The sequence below is a fragment of the Cucurbita maxima genome, unplaced genomic scaffold (genome assembly GCF_002738345.1).
Source record: "Cucurbita maxima cultivar Rimu unplaced genomic scaffold, Cmax_1.0 Cma_Scf00008, whole genome shotgun sequence".
Classification (NCBI taxonomy): Eukaryota; Viridiplantae; Streptophyta; class Magnoliopsida; order Cucurbitales; family Cucurbitaceae; genus Cucurbita; species Cucurbita maxima.
In genome coordinates this window covers 2252162-2274908 of record NW_019272024.1, presented here as the reverse complement: position 1 = coordinate 2274908, position 22747 = coordinate 2252162, and the positions used below count along the sequence as shown (strand labels likewise).

General features: G+C 34.8%; 3 protein-coding genes across 3 annotated transcripts; 1 reads left to right on the top strand and 2 right to left on the bottom strand.

Moving 5' to 3' along the window:
- Positions 1 to 3292: 3292 nt before the first annotated feature.
- On the bottom strand, positions 3293 to 5044 carry LOC111483149 (gibberellin 2-beta-dioxygenase 1-like). Its single transcript, XM_023129296.1, has 3 exons — positions 4542 to 5044; positions 4086 to 4434; positions 3293 to 3946 (listed from the first exon to the last, which is right to left on the bottom strand). The coding sequence occupies exons 1-3, from the start codon at positions 4922 to 4924 to the stop codon at positions 3695 to 3697; spliced, it is 984 nt and encodes a 327-aa protein (XP_022985064.1). The 5' UTR covers positions 4925 to 5044; the 3' UTR covers positions 3293 to 3694.
- A 9551-nt stretch (positions 5045 to 14595) lies between these two features.
- LOC111483026 (cationic amino acid transporter 8, vacuolar-like) lies at positions 14596 to 16709 on the bottom strand. Its single transcript, XM_023129114.1, has one exon. It carries the CDS (start codon positions 16588 to 16590, stop codon positions 14803 to 14805), a length of 1788 nt encoding a protein of 595 aa, XP_022984882.1. The 5' UTR covers positions 16591 to 16709; the 3' UTR covers positions 14596 to 14802.
- A 2986-nt stretch (positions 16710 to 19695) lies between these two features.
- On the top strand, positions 19696 to 22060 carry LOC111483117 (60S ribosomal protein L10-like). Its single transcript, XM_023129258.1, has 3 exons — positions 19696 to 19858; positions 21154 to 21879; positions 21923 to 22060. The coding sequence occupies exon 2, from the start codon at positions 21177 to 21179 to the stop codon at positions 21837 to 21839; it is 663 nt and encodes a 220-aa protein (XP_022985026.1). The 5' UTR covers positions 19696 to 19858; positions 21154 to 21176; the 3' UTR covers positions 21840 to 21879; positions 21923 to 22060.
- The last annotated feature ends 687 nt before the right edge of the window (positions 22061 to 22747 follow it).

The following is a 22747-nucleotide window of genomic DNA, read 5'->3' as shown; positions in this document are numbered from 1 at the left end:
CATGTTAGATGAACACGATTCTCCATAATGGTATGATATTGTCCACTTTAAACATAAACCCTCGTGGCTTTGCTTTGGGCTTTCCAAAAGGGCTCATCATACCAATGAAGAGAGTATTCATTGATTATAAACTCATGGTCATTCCTTAAATTAGCCGACGTGCGACTTTCATCCAACATTAGCTACATTCGTCATTATTACCGTAGAATTTAAAAAACTCCATTTAGTTTCATGCTACAAAATACCCTCCGATAAAGTTTCTCGATCGGGTATCAGCTCTAAATTTTCAAATTCCATGAATCCTTCTATGGTGAACAAAAAGATGGAGCCCGTCTGTCGTATGAGGTGGGGTAAAGCTAGAGCGGTGATAAGGGACCCTAGCGGGTCCGAGATAGGAGTAAATCTCTATCGACGTCTCCCCTACTCGTTGTCATCCCAATATTTAAATAAAATTAATTAAAAAGAAAAAAGAAAAAGAAAGGTGGCACGTTTTAGGGACCAAAAATGAGACAAGGAAGATGTGGAAAGGGAAAGGGTGTGTGACCACACGGAATCATACGCGCATTGCCGCCTGCGCCCTCACCATTGCTTACACTGCTCCCTCCCTCTCTTCATCTTTCCCTCATTTCTCTCTCTCCTCTCTATTAATAAATTATCACATTTAAATCATTCATTATTTTCTTTTTCTTATTAATCAATCATATATATATATATATATATATATATATAATATTTAGTCCGATTCTTAAATAAGTATCTTAAAAAGTCGGTTTGACGTGTCAGATTCCAATGTAATGGATCGTACCCGCATTAGATGAGAAGAGAAATTCATTATAGATTTCATGTCGTGATATTTTAAGATATATCACTTGTAGAGACGAGGCACATTACATCGAAAGTGAAGTGTTAAAGGAGTAAGAGATGTCTACACGAGCATAACTCAATAGAGTTACAGTAAATGAAGGAATCGAAAAGGAAAAAAGAACCCATTTAATAGTACGAGATTTTGGGTTAAGAAATAGAGACATTGTAGATCGAAACCATATAACTTTGTTTAAGTGTTTTATTTTAGGCAAGACATTTGATCACGTGAATAGGTGGACCCATGTGTTCATAGTTATCTCAAAGTATATTAAAAAGGGCACTTCCCTTTTGTTTTGTTGACTCAAAGCACCTTTTTCGAGAAACCCATAAGAAAGTCAAATTTGTGCTTTAGCTTATCGATTAAGAAACCCATAATAAGAAAGTTGTTTTTTCAACTTTCTAAGAAAAATGGTCAATACATTTATTGAAAACCAGGCGACTAAAATGAATCAGATACCTAAATAGACATTTCAACCTAAAAAAAGTCAAATCTGTGCTTCTTCTTGTTGACTAAGAAACTCATAATAAGAAAGTTGTTTTTTTAACGTTCTAATAAAAAGGGTCAATAAATTTATTGAAACAAGGCTGACTAAAATGAATCAGATACCTAAATAAGTATTTCAACCTAAAAAAAAAGTCAAATTTGTGCTTTAGCTCATTGACTAAGAAACCCATAATAAGAAAGTTGTTTTTTCAACGTTCTAAGAAAAAGGGTCAATAAATTTATTGAAACCGCACGACTAAAATGAATCAGATACTTAAATAGACATTTAAACCTAAAAAAAGTCAAATTTGTGCTTCTTCTTGTTGACTAAGAAACCCATAATAAGAAAGTTGTTTTTTTTAACGTTCTAATAAAAAGGGTCAATAAATTTATTGAAACAAGGCGACTAAAATGAATAAGATACCTAAATAAGTATTTCAACCTAAAAAAAAAGTCAAATTTGTGCTTTAGCTCATTGACTAAGAAACCCATAATAAGAAAGTTGTTTTTTCAACGTTCTAAGAAAAAGGGTCAATAAATTTATTGAAACCGCGACTAAAATGAATCAGATACTTAAATAGACATTTCAACCTAAAAAAAGTCAAATTTGTGCTTCTTCTTGTTGACTAAGAAACCCATAATAAGAAAGTTGTTTTTTTTAACGTTCTAATAAAAAGGGTCAATAAATTTATTGAAACAAGGCGACTAAAATGAATAAGATACCTAAATAAGTATTTCAACCTAAAAAAAAAGTCAAATTTGTGCTTTAGCTCATTGACTAAGAAACCCATAATAAGAAAGTTGTTTTTTCAACGTTCTAAGAAAAAGGGTCAATAAATTTATTACTAAGAAACCCATAATAAGAAAGTTGTTTTTTCAACGTTCTAAGAAAAAGGGTCAATAAATTTATTGAAAAGAAACCCATAATAAGAAAGTTGTTTTTTCAACGTTCTAAGAAAAAGGGTCAATAAATTTATTGAAACCGCACGACTAAAATGAATCAGATACTTAAATAGACATTTAAACCTAAAAAAAGTCAAATTTGTGCTTCTTCTTGTTGACTAAGAAACCCATAATAAGAAAGTTGTTTTTTTTAACGTTCTAATAAAAAGGGTCAATAAATTTATTGAAACAAGGCGACTAAAATGAATAAGATACCTAAATAAGTATTTCAACCTAAAAAAAAAGTCAAATTTGTGCTTTAGCTCATTGACTAAGAAACCCATAATAAGAAAGTTGTTTTTTCAACGTTCTAAGAAAAAGGGTCAATAAATTTATTACTAAGAAACCCATAATAAGAAAGTTGTTTTTTCAACGTTCTAAGAAAAAGGGTCAATAAATTTATTGAAAAGAAACCCATAATAAGAAAGTTGTTTTTTCAACGTTCTAAGAAAAAGGGTCAATAAATTTATTGAACCCGCGACTAAAATGAATCAGATACTTAAATAGACATTTCAACCTAAAAAAAGTCAAATTTGTGCTTCTTCTTGTTGACTAAGAAACCCATAATAAGAAAGTTGTTTTTTCAACGTTCTAAGAAAAAGGGTCAATAAATTTATTGAAACCGCGCACTAAAATGAATCAGATACTTAAATAGACATTTCAACCTAAAAAAAGTCAAATTTGTGCTTTTTTTTGTTGACTAAGAAACCCATAATAAGAAAGTTGTTTTTTTTTAACGTTCTAATAAAACGGGTCAATAAATTTATTGAAACAAGGCGACTAAAATGAATAAGATACCTAAATAAGTATTTCAACCTAAAAAAAAGTCAAATTTGTGTTTTAGCTCATTGACTAAGAAACCCATAATAAGAAAGTTGTTTTTTCAACGTTCTAAGAAAAATGGTCAATAAATTTATTGAAACTACTGCCTTAGAGACCTAAATCAAAAACATTGGACCAAAAAGTTGAAATTTTTTGAAATATTCAAAGATTAGAATATAATTCAGACAAATTTTGACAACACACATTGGCTATTACTTACACATCCTCGTTTCTCACAAATATACATCTCGAGACAACAACCCTTCTTTTCGAGAACTCCCACGTTTCTTACAAACACCAACGTGTTGTACTATTTTTGACAACTCATAATACCCAAAAGAAAAAACAGTAATACCTTTTGTATTAAGAAGACTACACGGATAACAAACTAAAAAGAAAAACACTCACTGATTAGTTAACTAACTAACAGATCAGATGTTCGAATCCTGTCACCTCTATTTATCGTTGAACTAAACTATCCAAAAGCTAACAGTTAGAGACCGAAAGTTCATCTCGACACGTTCATACGTTGTTGAACCGAACTACTATCCGAACATCTCCGACCCTAATTTTGGATAAAGATTATGAGGCTGCAATTCTTTCAAAGGGCACAAGCCTGTTGTCAGCCAACCTGGAGTTGTAAGCTGATCTTTTGTACTCAAACCATGTAAACTCTTTGTACAAACTTCTTTCTTCTCCTTGCATAAGGGAAGCTAAAGGAGCTATCTTTTCACTCAACGGTGGCCCACCGAAGTAGATCATTGAAACCCTTGACTTCGAGCTGTTTGTCAAAACCCTATGCTTCACACTTTTGAATCTTCCATTAGTCATCACCTTCATCAACACAAAAAGTTTCATTATTTTAATGAAGAACATGGTGGGTGATGTTTTTTTGGAAAACCCAGATGGGAAAAACCTCAAATTTTGAATCTTCTTTGATTATCAAGAACAGAGGCTGTCGTGTTTATTGTACCTGTAAAGAGTCACCAACATTGATGAAGAAGGAGCTGTGATCGGGAGGAACAGATATCCAATTCCCATCTGCGAGAGAGATTTGAAATCCAGAAGTGTTGTTTGATCTCAAAACTGAAATGATTTGAGGGTCTGTGTGTTCTCCAAATCCAATCATGTTTGTTCCTTTTAAAGCTTGAAGGTCTGGACATGGCGGATAATGGTTCACTCTGAAAACAGAGTCGCTCTGTTCATCCATCACGAGCTTACTGAACACGTTTCGTTGTTGAATCTTCAACCCTTCCGCCATTAGCTCGAGGATTTCACCCGCCATGTTCCTCACAGCCGAGATGTAATCGTTCACAGCAGAGCTAAAACGTAGAAAAAGAGAACAGAGAGAGGAAAAAAAACAGAGTATAAGAAACAGAGTGAAAAATAGAGCATTCTGGGAAAATGGGGATTTGGGTGTTTTGGTTACCGGAGTTTTTGTGGGTCTTGGCCGAAAATGGAGAGGAACCCATCGGAGTTGGATTCGAGATGAGTGTTCAAGAGGAGATATTCAACCCAACCGACATCGCCATTGCGGCCAATTTGTTTGTTTCCATAGCCAAAAGGGGAAGGAGGGCCAGCTCTCTGTTTTTCAGAGAGGGGAAGGGAGAAGAATTTGGTGGATTCTGATTCAAGAGAGGAGATTAATTCCATGGGGACACCATGTTTGACAACCTTAAAGAATCCGAGTTCTTCACAAGCTTTGACAATGAGTTGTTTAGCATCTGGTGCAGAGAGGTCTATCAATGGAATCCCAGAGTAGAATGCTGCAGAGAAAGAAGAAGCAGCCGCCATGGACGTGGAGCTTCTCATTAAGGAATCAAAAGACAACTGTTGGATTGCTGGAAAGTTTTGAGAGAAGAAGAAGAACAACAACAACAAGAATGTATGAAAAGTTTCCCTTTTTCTCCTTCTTCTTTAAAGAAACAGAGGAAGAAGAAATGCAGTGTGGAAAGAGGGAGGGAGAGGGGAAGGGTATTTATAAGAGAGAGAGAGGGGTAAAATGGGGATTTGTGGAGAGAGAAAGAGGAGAGAGAGAGAGAGAGAGGTTTTTGTTTGATGTTAAGCTGTTTTGTTTACGCATAGAAAGATGGGGTTTTTACCTTCTACATTAAAATGGTGATCATCTTTCAGCAGCACACAGATAACTCAGATTTTGTGCCACTAAAATAGACACGACACACTTATTGTATTAAAAGGAATTGGTCACATCAACTAGATTCCTTGTATACTTATCCATTGTTTTTCTTTCCCTTTCAATTCCATCCGTCGGCGGCGATATAAACAGACCAAAACGAACAGTATCTAATAGTAATGGGCTTGGGTTGTTATAAATGGTATCATAGTTAGACACCGGTGTGTTAGCTAGGACGCTGGGCCTCCAAGTGGATGGATTGTGAGATCCCACGTCGGTTGGAGAGAGGAATAAAACATTCCTTCCTAGAGTGTGAAAACCTCTCACGATGACGATACGTAAGAACATTATGTTGGTATGATGAGTAGATGGAGTGAACTTTATGAAACATTGATCTCCATAAGAACGTCGTTTGATTTTGCTTTAATGGTCTCTTGTTTTGTCAATTCCAATCTTTAAGTGTGTAGCCCATCAAAAATGGAAAAAAGGGGAAAAGTTTTAAGGGGAGGTTGAATTCTACTTTTACGGAGAAATATGCTCGTGTCTCGTGCCTCGTACCTTTTTGAATTGAAGGGCGACGTGAAAAGATAATATTTATGTAATTTATTATATTCCTATCAGAGAATCGATGGAAAGATTTTGAAAGAAATTCAAAGTGTTCGATACTATTTTTTCTCGGTTAGATAGAGATAGAGATATGGATTGACACAAATATCTAGTTAGGAAAGAGAAAGTGTGACGGGAAGTAACCAAAACCTCTTTAATGAGAGAAAGAACGGGAGACGTAGAGTAATCAACAACTTCTTCAAGATCAAGAGTATCTAGTACGTCTTAAGTCGTTAAAAGGGACGGTCCAAAATCCTCGAGGCACAACCTCTTCAGTTAGAGATAGAAAGAGAGATCAAAGCTATCCCGAGATTGATTACAACATTATTTATGATAACGAGAGATCGAAATGAATGGTGATTAGAACCTTTCAATTATAGAAAAGAGATAGAGAGTGACCAATACCTTCTTCCATTAGAAAGAAAACGAGAGATAAGGATTGATTGTTTTATTTCTAATACACATTAATTCATAATTCTACCCTCGGAAATGTCCTAACATTTACAAAATTGTTAAAATTTAAGCCATCTTTTCCGACCGACCCAAAGCAACTAATCAAATGTCCCACATACGTTTCCTACGACCATACCCACAAATCATTGTCACAAGATATGACCCCTAAGTCGAGCACTTATCCATCTCATTATGAATCATATCAACTAATCAAACGCCAATGACGAACAAATACCACACGAAAATTCGAACAAGTATAGAATTTGATCTCTATCAAATTTAATCGTTTCTAAATTTATTTATCTAAAACGTATTTAAAAATTCGATTAATCTAATCTAACTCAGCCCACACGAGCAATTTAGGTTACGTTGAACTTATTTGAACTAAACCAATCTGAATTTATTGTTAATTTTTGCTTACCATACAATTATATATACATATATTTATTTTTTAATTATTTATTTTTTAATTAATTAAAAAAAAACAATAAATAAAAATAATTGGGGAGAGGAGTGGGGCCCAGCATGAAGGAGGAGGTTGATATTTAAAGATCCTTTTTCGGACAAAAACCCTACCTTTTTAACAAATCCCCTTGCATTTTTTAATTTTAATAAATTAAAAAAAAAAATGCACACGTGTACAAAAGCGCGGACCCACGTCACTAATAACTAAATGTAAAATGGACGGTGACGCGGCCGACTTCCATTCGCAGTTTTCTTTGTCGGTCAATACTCACCCAAACAACTACCCATGTTTTTCTCTTATTTCTTAAAAACTATGGGTGTTTTTCTTGACGTGGCATATCCGTGTCAATATGCCACGTCATTATTTTTAATATTCCTCCTCGACATTTATTCATTAGTCTCCGTCATAAATGACGTGTGAATCCTAATTCAAATAGCTAATTAAAAAGATGTAACAATTAAAATTCAATCCGAACAAATATTATTCGTTTTAGTCTGTTACGTATCACTGTCAGTCTCATGATTTTAAAACATGTTTACTAGAGAATGACATATGATTGAAGGAGGAAAAGACGAGAAAATCGGACATTATTAAACCTTAAAAAGGCATGTAACAAAAATTGAGGTTGTTTGGTGTGTTTGGGTATGTATGCATGAACCTAACCATGGAACAAATAAATTTATGCCCCAAGAATTAAGTTTAGATAAATCTATTTTTAAAAAATAATAATAATTAAAATAAAAAATTAAAAAATATTTTTTTAATATGGATCTTAGATGTAGCTGAGTCAACTTCATAATCTTTCACTAAATTATATATATAATATAATATAATATAATGTTTAATCATTGTCACAATTATTTTGTTCTAAGAATATAGAATTTTATTCCATTATTGACCATATTTCATGTGTGCATGAACCTACCCATTTTCCCTTTAATATATTGGTACCACCAAACCTTTTTGACATTTAAGTTATGCACAATTATTTTCCTTTTTTTTTAAAAAAAAAAAAAATCTTTTACGTATAAATTTAAATATAGGATTAAAGATGGTTATTTAACCAGTAGAGTCGGGATGTTGTGGGGATGCTAGAATAGGGTGAGAAATATCCATTTGAAAGGAGAATGTGGGAGGACGTTGTAGAGAGAGATCTCTCCGTGTTTGGCAAACAAGGTCGAGAATAGGGATTATATTAATTGCCCTTGTCCTCGTCCCCGTCTTCGACTCTACCCAAATCGCAGGAACGAAGAAGGCTTCCTCATCCCGTTGAATTCTACTAGAATTTTCATGTTCGTATTTGATAGATCATTAAATTTTAAAAAATGACCAATTTAATTATTGGGTTGATGGGAGAATTTTATATTTGGATTAATGTTACCAAATAATTTGATAATTATATGATTTTAATTAAATTAATGGCTTGATTAATAATTGTCATGTTAGATTAATAAATTAATTAGTGAAATTGTCTCCATGTCTAGGAGGGTATGGTTTTGTGCATTATTATTATTATTATTTTAATATATGATAATTATAATCATTTGGATAAGGAGAGAATTTGGTTCATAATCATTGGTATAATGTTTTCATTCATATGATATGTTTTGTTGTCTAATCATCATTTAATTCCTTTCTTATTATTATAAAATATTTAAAATAAATAGATTTGATAAATCTAAAACGTGTCTAAATAATTTTTTTTCATATTATCCATTTTGACCCGTTACTTATCACTATCTACCTTACAGTTTTAAATCGTTTTACTTGAGAGAAATTTCCACACCATTATAAAGAATATTTGAAGTAAATGTCAATTACAGCTGAGTTATGTTCATATTGGTTTATACATGATTTTTAGAGTTGAGAAAGTACTTGTGACACCCGAGTAAAGAAGAGGTAAACGAATAAATTGAGCCCACGTCTAAATAAAAACGATATTGAGGATACGACGACTAAGAAAAGCTTAAAAAAATGAAAGTTACTATCTATATCAATAAGGTGAATATTTTTTTCGGTGGTTCAATTATAAAAACTTCACGGTTAAGCATGTTTTACTTGAAGCAACTATGTTTCTGGGATGCATGCGAGTGATGAAGAACTCGAGTTGGTTTGTCGGGATACCCTTAACTCATAATACCGTGATATTAAATTTCATTTAGAAATAGAGAGAGAAGATAAAAGAACAAGACATCCCCTTTGTCTATCTTCCTCTATTGTTTATTCGTCTCTAATTTTGTACATTTTCTTCCCTTCTCTCGTTGCATTAGTGATGTGCATGCTCGTGATTGTGACTCATTGCATTATCCTGACTCGATCAGATATGGTTTTTTATTTTTTTATTTATTCCTAAAAATCAACGCGAGTTCTTCCAATATGTTTTATCGTCACGCACATCGATCTTAAGAAAATTCCTACGAAGTCACCGAAGCACATTGAAACATATAATAAAATAACAATTAATTATAATTATTACCAAAATATTAGTATTTAAGTAAATTTTAAAAAGTGAAATAAATTAAAATTTATGATGGAAAAGATTGATGAGTGTGAGCCGACATGGAGACCGAAAATTTGGAATCTTATTTCTTATCTCTTTAGAATCTTATTAGCTCAAAAACTATATATACACGTGTCAAATTCTTTTTTTATAAAGAAAATAATAAATATAATAATAATTTCTTTTTCTCTTTACACTTTCAAATATTTTCGTGTTTTTTTTTATTTAAATGATCGAATTTGAATTGATTTTGATGTATAGTTTTCACTCTACAAATCTAAACATTTAAATTTGATCATCTAAATAACTTTAATGACTCCGTTTCGAATCATATTTTCGGACCCATGTCAATTAAAACATGTCGAGAAAATATATATATATATATATATATATATATATATATCAAACAAATCTACAAATCAAATCCCCTTTGGGCACAAATATATCCAATAAATCTCATATAGATTTTCATGCATATCTTCCACATGTCTTCCTATCCACACAAATAATAATAATAATAATAATAAATATTGTATTGTCACGCTTAAGTATAAGAGAGTAAGACAACATTTGAATGAGAGCGATTTTGAGAATATGAAATTATGGTTGAAAAGTATATTAAAAAAAACCTCAAGGAAATATATGAGTGAGAACAAAACATGTTAAAAGAACTTATGTTGGTTTACGAGATACCTCATGGTTTTAAAACATGTCCTGCTAGCCAGAACGTTGGCCCCCCAAAGGAGTTAGTTTGTGAGATCCCACATTAATTGAATAGAGAAACGAAGTATTTTTTATTAGGGTGTGAAAATCTCTTCCTAGTATACACATTTTAGAACAGTGAGGCTGACAATGATACATAACGGGAAAAAACAGACAATATCTACTAGCAATGCGCTTGAACTGTTAAACGATAAGTAAGTAATGTGATTATGTCGTGTGAGAATATCGGAGCTAGTCAGCTAGTCCTATTTCCATAGCCCATAGAAATGTATGTTCGTAAGACCCTAATTCTTCTTCCTTTTCATGATAAGGATTCTTTCACACTACATTTGAAGGATACCATTAAACATCGTCAAATTATAGATCGATTTCTATTAAAAAAAATCGATGATTCGATCTCCCGCCTTTTAATTATTAACGTAAAAAAGGAACAATTGTACTTCAAACATGAACTTTCTTAATCCGTACTAAATAACTGGAGAGACTAAAACATTTAACTAATATTAGTTATTATTTCACTCACTTTATGAAATCCAACATACTAATAATCTCAACCACAAAATCAAGTGAAAGGACAGCTGAATCTAATACCAAAATGCCCAACCATTGACAAAGTAACACTACCCAATGACAAGACTACTCAAATTTTGCTACATAAACCTATAGAGAAAAGAAAGAAGTTTCAGATAAAGATATCCACATGAAGTTTGATTCAATGAATTCAAAATATGAAAAAATAATTAAAAAGAACAATGGGTCCCCTTCGATGGATCAAAGTAAAGCGGAAGCAAGGAGTAGATAACATGACCATATTGTGAAAGATGTAGGAAAATATCGGGGCTATTAGATGCAAAATACATATTCTGAATCATGGACTAAATTATGTGTCTAGGTTGTTACAAATGGTATCAGATTGATACCTCGCTTAGTATGGTTTAGGACGAATTAAGGCGAAAATTGGTGGGCATGTATGTACATTTATCTCGACAGATCATTGAAAGAAATGTATATGAATGAACTAAAACCACATTCAAATGAAAGTAATTCTGAATATAGGATGATTAAGAAAAACTTAAAAGAAATGTAACCAACTATCTATACTAACAAAATATATCGTTCATTTTTTGTGGATGGACTCGTGTTGGTCTGTCGAGATAATCTTCACCCTTTAACATGATCATATCGCAGAGGAATGTCGAGACTATCAAATGTTAAATTCAAATTTTCAAGTCTTAGATATGGGTCATTACAGAAGTCAAAGCCAATAGATGAGTTAAACTATATTTGGGAGGACATAAACCTATTAATCTTACTAACTGCATAGATTTAAGTTTCTTAAAACTAACCCACATCATAGATTAACAAGAAAAGGTCACAACATCTAATAAAATCAAGATTTCTTAAGCCCATGCTTGCAACTTCTAGGTGCTACGTGAAGAAGGGGGAAACAATAATGGGAATGAAGAAAAGTGGAAGGAGTGCTTAAGAGGCCATGTGGGAAAGCTGGGAGAGAAGAGGAAGGCATCTTTCACTTTGTCATCTCAGAATAAGGGCTCAGAGTCAGTAAGTTGAGAAAGAAAGAAAGACAGAAAGTGGAAGATAAACAGAGATGGTGGGGGAGGATTGAGACATGGCAGCAGGTGTGTATCAAAACCAGAGCCATATGGTTATGGGGTTTTGCCAATTGGGGTCTGTGACTGAAAGTGAAGCAAACAAAGGCATTGTCATGTCTACTTAGCCACTTATCCACTGACATGATACTCTGACAAAGACCAGACCAGACCAGACCAGACCTGACCAGACCAAACCCACACACATACCCAAACTATACAAACAACACTGCCCCTTTTCCTTTTATCTCTCAGGCAACCAAATTTCAAGTAGCTGTTTAGGATGATTCTTTCTCTTGTTCTTCTTGAACTGATAAGAATTGACATTTGCTTCCGAGCTATGTACTTGCCTGCATTTTCTTCAAACTCACATGTTTCTTTTCCTATAAACAGATGCATAAACTTGCTTCATCATCTTCTATTTTACTTATATACCATGTGTTTCCGTCCATTTTCATTTGGTTTTAGACCAGGTTTAGAAAAAAGTTACTTTGATCTACCTTCACTCCAACTTTTGTTAGAAGACAGAGCTTCAGTTTCTTATTAGAGACCTAGAGGAGTCGTCTTAAAAATCTGGATTAAACGAGAAAACTCTAGTTAGAAGTTTAGCCTTGGCTAGTCATAAAGGTGGAATGAGCTCATCAAATCGTCTTGAACTTTAGTATAATTTTTGTGTTAGTGTTAGAATCATTGGAAACCACGGAAAGTTCTTGCTTGGAGTTAGGCTGATAGATGATCACATGTTCTTAGGACTAAGGGTTGTTCTTTCTAATAGGATTGCAAGTGGCATGAAGGTTTCTTTTAGTAGTTCTAGAGAAGTATATGTAAATTTGAATATTTGATGTTTACTTTGAATACACACAACGAGCACGAGATTATAATTGATTTTTCGGTATTTTTCTCAACGAGTGCAACTCATCCACCTTATTTTTTGTGTAAGTATTCTCTAATCTTTCTCTTCCCTCCAATAATTCTATCACGATATAAATTATAAACAGTAGAAAATTTTGGTTATGAGATTCAAACCTTCTATGGTTGATATTTCTTTATCTTAAACATAAAGTCACGAAGTCTTCGACCAATCTTATGGAACAAGTAAGATATTGCGCATAAACGACCGTTTCGTACTCAACCAACATTGGTAAAATACACCAAACAAAAGCTATGAATTGAAATAGACAATATCTGAGAAGCTTATGGCAAATCAAACCCACCAAACAAAAGCTATGTAAGTAATGGTGAAAATTAATGTGCGACATATTCACAGCATTGTTCTTCTTTTTGATAACCAGGAGTTAGAGCTTTGCTCCCTTATACACTCGGGAGCACCTGCACCCACCCCAAGACCCAGACCTGGGAGACAACAAGGGTTCTTGAATTTAATCCATGGGATCAAGCCGGTATGACCAAGAGACCCCAAGCTCTTGCCAACCAGGCTGCCCCTTGGGGCTATTCACTACACTGCTTTAAGCATAAGTGAACAAAGGCATCTCATCTAATTATGAGAGAAACAGGTATACTATATAAAGTAGAATTCTATATATAATATATATTCATGAGTATCCAGGCCCTTGGGCGTACCAAGACTAATTTCCATGTGTATCCAGGCCCATACCTTGACTATTTTCAAGGAACAACTGCCTAATTCTACTACATTTTGTTGTCAAGCTAGTTAGTAAGATATAAAATTTATGGTAAGTGGGCATCATGGCTTGGACGGGACCTGATTATTCAAAGCCTTTATTATTACTAGTTAAAAGGTTTGTTTAAATAAATCTGTTCTACTTTTGACCTTTAAATTTCAAATATTCTACTTCAATCAGTTATCATTCAAATGTTTTACTTTAGTTTTTAAATTGGCATATAATTTTTTTTTAATCCCTACTATTGATAATACATTAATTATTTAATATAAATCTATATGTTGTCACTATTTTTAATGCTTGTTCATGCAAACATCTACCCATTAGATTGAAAAAACAAATGACCTACAATCCTTTGGTGACAGACACTATAATGGCTCTGTATGCAAATTTAGAGTCAAAACCAAAATGTTCAAGGTTTAAGAACTAAAATGAAAGGAGTTCAAAATCTAACCGATAGAATTGTTCTTCTTTTTATATAAACAGCTTTAACCAATTTTCATTCAAATCCCATAAGCTTCTCAAATCTCTTATCTAGGCAAACATAATCGTTCTTAATCAGAGCATTACGAGAACCCCAATCGAATCCCTAACTTCAAGTGCTTGAAGACATTTATATGGATGAACCCAGAAGAACAAACCACATCAACATAAAGCAGGTTTTGACATTCAACTCATCAATGAACAGCCACAGTTAAGAAAATAATTCCTACTCCTCTGAATGTAATGAAATCTGAGAGCAGAAAGATCATACCTGATCCTTGTAGGCATAGTTTCCAGTTGAAGATGAACATGACTCAATCAGCTCCAGTCTTTACGTGAGACATTGACAGAGTTCATGACAGACTACAGATGAGGGAACAGATACAGCAATAGTTAGTCAAGCTAGTCTAATTAAAACAGTAACCCAAAAATTGTTCTCAAACGTCCCCCGTGTTTGTTGAACTCGTCTGTCCAATATACCGTCAAAGCAAACAAAAGCCTGCATAGATAGCTAAGTAAAAGGGTATCTGACTTCATACATAAATTCAAATGATTTCATCAGGATAACTGCAACGGTCCAGGCTCACCGCTAGCTGATATTGTCCTCTTTGGATTTTCTCCCCCTCAAGGTTTTTAAAACACGTCTGCTAGGAAAAGGTTTCAACCCTTATAAAGGGTGTTTTGTTCTCCTCCCCCAACCAATGTGAGATATCACAATAACTTTGGTGTGTGTGTGTTCCTCTACCAATTACTAGATATGTTCATATAAGAGATGCAAGCATACATGTCTTTAATTGTTGAAATTAGTAAGTAAAGAACATTAGATACTTCCACAGGGAGTAAGATAATCCCAGAAAACACCCTCAAACCAGTAAACCAGAAACATAAATTATTGAACAGATCTGCATAAACAACATGTGTTTCATAAGATGACATTTCCTTATCCTACTAGAAATGACTCATCTTGCTAACCAACAAAAGAACATACATTTGTAGTTGAAGAAAAGCCGAAAATGGACATCATAGCAATCGAGAATCAGAATGCTATTTACAGTTTAAAATAATGCAACATCTAACATACCACCCTACTAGCGTTCTCTTTTCTCTCCTCATTTTGGGATCCCAAGCCATCTTGATGAGCTACATCATATGTGGAATGAAGGCCAACGAACAGATAGTACAGAAGCATTACTGCGCTGCAAATGAAGAACCTTAAGAACGCCGTGCGACCCAAAGATCCAATAAGAGCGAGATTCATCCCTATAGACAGTGATGGGAGCCAGGGAACAAGAGGGACACCCCAAACTTTCGGCAATCGGTACTTGGGAAGGAACGACATAGCCAACGTGCTAAGGAACCAAATAGAGGCAGGAACAACATATTCTATCCATCCTTGCCTATCCAAATTCCAAACTACTGTCAATGCTATAGAAGAACCAAAGATCAGAAACAACAAAATCAGAAACTTGATATAATCGCTTCTTGGTGTTGTGTCCTTAACATAGTACCTCCTTACAAGTAATGCAACAGCCATAAGCATAAAAATGGAAAGTGTGCTGAATGAAAAAACAGTTGATAAGACATCCAAACTAGAGAAAAATGAAACAATTGCACTAGTTATGGTCGTCAAAAGTGTAGCATATACGGGAGTTCCCGTTTTCGGGTGAACCAAGGCGAAAAGGGGTGGAATCAAATGGGCTCTAGCAATCTGTGTGGTGTAGCGAGCTTGTCCCATAGATCCCACCAGCAAGCTTGTAGTCATTCCCTTGATAGCAACTATGCTAACTAAGTATTTAGCCCATGTCATCCCAATTTTATCAAATGCAACGGAAAAGGCTGCATTCCTATCTATCTCCGTATACTTTTGCAGCATTGTTAATGACAAGGCCATCAAGCAATAGATCACAGAGATCATAGACATGGATCCAATCAAGCCCACCGGTATATCCCTTGAAGGTTGCTTGGTTTCCTCAGCCATGGTGGCCACCATATCAAATCCAGTATAAGACCAGTAAACAACAGCTGCAGCTCGAAAAACACCCTTCGCACCAAAAGGGAAAAAGGGTACCAAATTTGAAGATTTCCCTCTCATAAATCCAACCACAATCACAAAGAAAATTAGGAAAGTACTAAGCACAGAAGTTATCCATGTCAAGAAAGATGTCCTCCTCGTTCCACTCATAGCAATACCATTAGCAACAAGAAGCACTACAACAGCAATTGGATCAAGAAGATTAAACCCTTCCGACAAGAAATTCACCTTAATCCGAAGAAAATCAGGGTTATCAGTGTTGATCATACTCGCAAAATAGGAAGACCAAGACCGACCGAGTCCAGCCGCACCAACAATCGCCTCCAAGAAGATATTCCCCGCGGCGATAAACGCAATAAAATCCCCCAATTCGATGCGAAGAAACGAGAAGGACCCTCCGGCGACGGGAATTTCAACAGCGAATTCAGTATAACAGAAGACAGAGAGCAACGCAGAGAGCCCCGAAACTACGTAAGAGACCACAATTGCAGGTCCAGCATCATCGCGAGCTTCGAGGCCAGTGATCGTGAAAATACCAGAACCAACAACAGAGCCAAAAGCGAGCCAAATCAAGTCCCACCAAGTGAGACATTTCTTCATCCCGACTTCGCTGACCTTAGGAAGTTCGAAGAGCTCATTGGCGTCGGAGGAACGGTCCAATAAACGGTCCTTGAGGCGAGAACACGTTTGCGACAACGCATATTTGTACGAAGAACAGTCCCGGAATGACTCTTCTGGAAAAACGTCTTGCTTGCTCCACCTCCTCCAGTAACTTCTCTCCACCGACGACGGCGGTTCATGTGGTGGCTCTGTCGTGGATTCGTCCATTCCGGCGATATTGTCGGTGAAGATGGATTGAAGTTTGATTTGACTGATTACGAGAAGGATCGCTGATTGTTAATGAAAAATATCCAATTTGTATATTTAAATAAAAAAAACAAACTATTTTCTTTTTTTCAGGAAAAAAAAATTTTTGATTTAATTTTCCTCGCGCTTAAAATATGGATTATTTTTTAATTATTAAAATAAATTTCGATTTGGCACACTTCTTTGGCAAAATTATCGGTTTGCCCATTTTATTTTGAATCTGGTCTATATTTCATCTACATTATTTTCTCAATATAATTTCATCAATTATCATTTAAAAATTGATAATTAATCGGTAAATCATTATTATTTAACGCAAAGAAAATTATAATTTCTAAAAAAAACAACAAAAATAATTTAAAATAATAATTTCTTATCCCTTCGACCAAGTCAATTAGTAGTTACTTATTCCCTATAATTGGGAGATACAAATTCCTTTTTATTTAAAAAATAATAATATTTAATATAATTTCAACAGCATAGTACAATAAAAAAAAATGTAGAAAATATTGATAATCTAACTTTATTAATTTAGACTATATTTAATTTCATGTGCTAAATAATTATAAATTTAATAATTGTGAGATCCGATGTCAGTTGAGGGTTTGGGACATTATAAATGGTTGACAATATATGGTAGGGGAGACATGAAGCTGTACTACTAGCACATATTGTCCTTTTTTTTATTTCCCCAAGGCTTTAAAACCTTTCTGCTAGTAAAAAGTTTCCACATCTTTGTTCTCCTCCCCAACTAATGTGGGATATCACAATCCACTCTCTTCGAGGCCCAGCGTCCTCGCTGACACTCTTTCCTTCCTCGAATCAATGTGAGACCGCCCCCAAATCCACTCCCTTGGGGACCCAGCATCCTTACTGGCACACCGCCTCGTGTCTACCCCCTTCGAAGAACATTGAGAAAGCTCGCACATCGTCTCTAATACCATTTGTAACAACCCAAATCCACCGCTAGCAGATATTGTCCTCTTTGGGTGGATTGTGATGTCCTACATTGGTTGGGGAGGAGAACAAAACACCAAGGGTGTGGAAACCTCTCCCCAAACCATTTTAAAGCTCGAAAGGGAAAGCCCAAATAAAACAATATTTGTTAGCAGTAGCTCTGGGCGCTTAGGTGGTGTGCTAGCGAAGATGATTATTAAATCCTCTTACAAAGATATAGAAACTTCTACCCAGTACACACGTTTTAAAACCACAATACGTAATGAGTTAAAAAACGAACAATTTCTATAAATGTTTTTAAATATTTATTCATTGACTTTTATATGGTCTGAGTAATTAAATTTTAAATTTTAAGGGCCATGTTTGGCAATTAATCATTTGTGAGGGGGAGAAAATAGGAGAAAAACGTCAAATTAAAGATAGACTTATTTAATTTCTAAACAATTATTTTAAACAAATTAAATCGTTAATATATATATAAAGGTAAAATATTGTGAATGTGACGAAATAAACAAATTTTTAATCAATTTATTAATTTATAAATTAAATGTTAGATATTAAAAAGGAAAATTATTTTCCAGTCATTATCTTTTCCATTTCAAACCAGCACTTCTCAATTTAAGAATATGAGACATAATATTTTAAAAAAAATTGTGCATTTTACGTTATATAAAAAAAAAAAAAAAAAATTGGGGTGCCGCATTGGCCTCTTCGCCGACCAAGTTGCCGCCGCCCTTCCTGCCAAAATTGGCTCCTTCGTCCAATGCGACTCCCCGACAACCCTTCTTGCTAAAATTGGTTCCTTTGCCCAATGTGCCGACTCTTCTGGCTTCAACATTATCTTTGTCCTTGCTCTAGGTTTCCCCTTCTACTCCTTGTGGTTAGACATAATCTCACCAGAGCCAAGACGGCATCGTCGCTAAGCGACACAATTCTTCTTCATGGGTTAGACATATTCTCACCAAAGCCAAGGCAGTATTGCTGCTCTCTACAATTTTCAATGGCTAAGAAAGCGCTCTGAAACAGGTTGACATCTTCACGAAAAGTGTTTCTCAACCTATTTGAATTTTTCAGATTCAAGCTTCACGTTCGTTTAAATCCGACGCTTAACTTGCGGTGGGGTATTAAGGATTCGGGTTAGGTTCTCTGCTATTGCTAGTTGCTAACTTTTAAATTTTTTTTTTTTATTTATTCACCATTCATAATTATTCGCTATAATTTTATATAAAAAATATTAAAAGTGGACAAATCTATAATTATAATCTATAATTATTAAAAAAATAAATAAATTCATCGACAACAACATTATTTGACAATTTAACAAAAATTGGTTAGTCTAACTTATATTATAAAATTAAAAAATAATATAAATTAACCGTTTAACCTAACATAAATAGATGTACATTTTTTTAGGATAAATTATAAAATTAAAAAAAAATTAATTTAAAGAAATTATATATATATAAAAAAAAAACTACCTCGAAATCATATTAAATAATCTATCATAAATCATATTTTAAAATTAAAACAAAATTTATAAAGTGTGATTTGTCGGTTTATAAATATCCTCAATGTCCTTTAATAAACTCGGATGTCCACTCTAACCGAACTTTATACATGATATAGATATAGTAAACTCATATTGTCACACTGACAAACCTTTATACATGATAGAATTATCAATGTTATTTATAAGTTTTATTTGGTTTCGGGTCCACCCGAGTTTTTATCCTATGAATCAAAAATCGAACCGAGTCACCTTGAATTCAGAAAAAACAACCCAACCCAACTCTTATAATTCGGGTTAGATTGGTCCAGGTTGTCAGGCTATATCCACCCCTAGTATCAATTTTTAACCCAAACTTTTAATTTCATCACATTTTACCCTAAACTTAACTAAACATTATAATTTAATTTTATCATGTTAGACCATTGTAATTTTTATTTCATAATTTATAATTTTTAATAATTTTTTTTTAAATCTTATCAATTTTATAAAAGGTTTAAAAATAATAATATTTAAACAAAAATTAACCAAATATAACTCAAATTCAATTAGAAATCAACCGAGGAGTGTGAAATGAATTAGGTTGGACAAACTTGTTGTTCAAGCAGCCAATTTTTGTTGACAAATTTGACAGTTGAAAAAGGGTATTTGGCCCAATTTCTGCGTCCAAATCTGCTATAAAAAGGGTTAACAACCATTTTAGGCCCTGAATCTCGTCGCGTCGCCGCCGCTTCCACAACATATCTCTCAATCGCTGCTTTGGTGGTATGAACACTACTTTTTCTTTCCATCTTTGCTTTGTAATCTTTATTTCGGTCGTAATTTTGATGCTTGCTGGTTGCTGAACCCGAAAACTAGCTGTTGTTAGTGCTGATGTTGCATTCGGGAAATCGTAGATTAGTTTTTATCTGAAACAGAGGAAAGTTCATGAGTTGTGTTGAGCCATAAAGCGTTCATTTGATTAGGAGCATTTCAGGGTAATGTCTACTTAAGATTGGGAGATGATTGTATTGTTGGTTTAGGGCTATTTGAATCCATTTAGCGTCAATAATGATCTATAATTAGTTTCAACAACTTTATATGGTTGCTTCTGTGTTATAAAATTAAGAACGAGGAGAAGATGATGATTGAAGCAGGTACTTATGATAATCGGGCATATCTTACTGTTCTCCTGGTGCGGCTAAGTGTAGTTGTGCCGAGTTTCAAGGATATGTCTGTATGATTTACAACACTGCTGTCTGATTTATTCTCTGTTCATTATTTCTTATGTTTAGTGGCCAAAAAAATGGCCTGATCTTTTCTGGACAAGTCCTATTGGTTATAACTTCAATTGTTGAAGGTTTAGTTGATTTTGAGTTACATCTGGATTTAAATCTCCTAAGCTGAATTTTCATCTATTGTCTAAGTAATGAAGTTGTACTAGGTGCAGCATTTTGATGTTCATGGAAAGGGAAATAGGATAGGTTTTGAGAATTGGGTGAGGGATGGTTGCGAGATGTGAGATCTCACGTCAGTTGGAGAGGGGAACAAAACATTCCTTATAAGGGTGTGGAAAGCTCTCCCTAGTAGACATGTTTTAAAACCGTGAGGCTGATGGCAATATATAACGGGCAAAAGCGAACAATATCTGTTAGCGGTGGGCTTGGGCTGTTACAAATGGTATCAGAGCCAGACACCGAGCGATGTGCCAACGAGGACGCTAGGTCCCCAAGGGGGAGGGGATTGCGGTGGGCTTGAGCTGTTACAAATGGTATCAGATCTAGGCATCGATGATGTGCCAACGAGGATCGGGGCGGGGATTGTGAGATCCTATATTGGTTGGAGAGGGGAACAAAACATTCCTTATAAGGGTGTGGAAACCTCTCTTAGTAGGCAACGTTTTAAAACTGTGAGGCTGGCGGCAATACGTAACGGGCCAAAGCAGACAATATTTGCTAGTGGTGGGCTTGGGCTTGGACTGTTACACAAGATTTGGGAGCAATTTCAATTAGCCATCTAGTTTTGGACATTATCCCGTTAACTTTTACATGATGTTGTTATATTTTTGTACAACTATGCAGGTTTCAGTTTGAGCACGCTTGCAATGGGGAGAAGACCGGCTAGGTGTTACAGACAGATTAAAAACAAACCATACCCTAAGTCTCGATTTTGTCGTGGTGTCCCCGATCCCAAGATTAGGATCTATGATGTTGGCATGAAAAGGAAAGGAGTTGATGAATTTCCCTTCTGTGTCCACCTTGTGAGTTGGGAGAAAGAAAATGTGTCAAGTGAGGCTTTGGAAGCAGCTAGGATTGCCTGCAATAAGTATATGACCAAGTTTGCTGGGAAGGATGCGTTCCATTTGAGGGTTCGGGTTCACCCGTTCCATGTTCTACGGATTAACAAGATGCTTTCGTGTGCTGGGGCTGATAGGCTCCAAACTGGTATGAGAGGTGCATTTGGCAAACCACTAGGAACCTGTGCGAGGGTGGACATCGGTCAGGTTCTCCTTTCGGTTCGCTGCAAGGACAACAACGGACAGAATGCACAGGAGGCTCTCCGCCGAGCTAAGTTCAAGTTTCCTGGTCGTCAGAAGATCATTGTAAGCCGAAAGTGGGGGTTCACTAAATTCAGCCGAGCTGAGTATCTAAAGTACAAGGCGGAGAACAAGATTCTTCCTGATGGTGTTAACGCAAAGCTTCTTGGTTGCCATGGGCCTCTTGCTAACCGTCAGCCTGGAAGAGCTTTTCTATCTCAAACTGCATAGACTTGGTCATTTGTTTTCTTGTTTAAATTATTTGGAATCGTTTAACCTTATTACCATTTGATTGTTTGAACTTTTGTGAAACAAACTGTGCTTCCTTTTTATACTGTTTTATCTTCTATCCTACTAGATTTGAGTCTTCTGAAGCTTCTCCAATGATTATAAACTCGTTTGGTTCATAATTCGATTCAACTAAACCAATTGGTTGCTATTGTAGCGACTTAGTGCTTTGTGTCACAGTTTTCATGTCTATCGTGATGTTACGAATGGGTTGGGGTTTAACCATATATTTTTTGATAAGAGCTTATTGTAATGTTTCAAAAGAGTGTTAGAAACCTGTCATTCCTTAGATAGAACATGGAAGATGGCTTGTCTAGCAGATTGTACTGTAACTTGTTGATGTTGTTGACCGTGCGATGCCTAATAAAATCTCGGGAGTAGAGAGCTTAGAGGATGACTGATTGGATAGACCTGTTAGACAACAGTGTCGATTATGCGATGCCTAACGAAATCTTGAGACCGTTGAAAAAGGTTGATTGTTACCCTAAAAGTATAGGGCACTCAAGACAAAAAGCTTCTGTGTTTGAGTTAGATGTTCTCTAGCTGACTCACTCGAGTTCACCATGCTTCGTATGTTTAGTTTCAATTTGGTTTTTACGATTTCAAGTTCTTTCCATATTGGTTCGTATGATTTTTATATTTTCAATTTAGTCCCCACATCCTAACTCAAAAAGGGTCCGGGAACCATTTTTGACTAAAAAATTCTTTTCTATTTTTTACTGGATGTTGCATTATAGTATAATCAGCTAATGCAAGAACTATTACTCCGAGCATAATTTAATTACCGTGTCTAAAATATCAAAAGTTATTCTAACATATCATCGAACTAAAATTAAAATTTTAAAAGTATA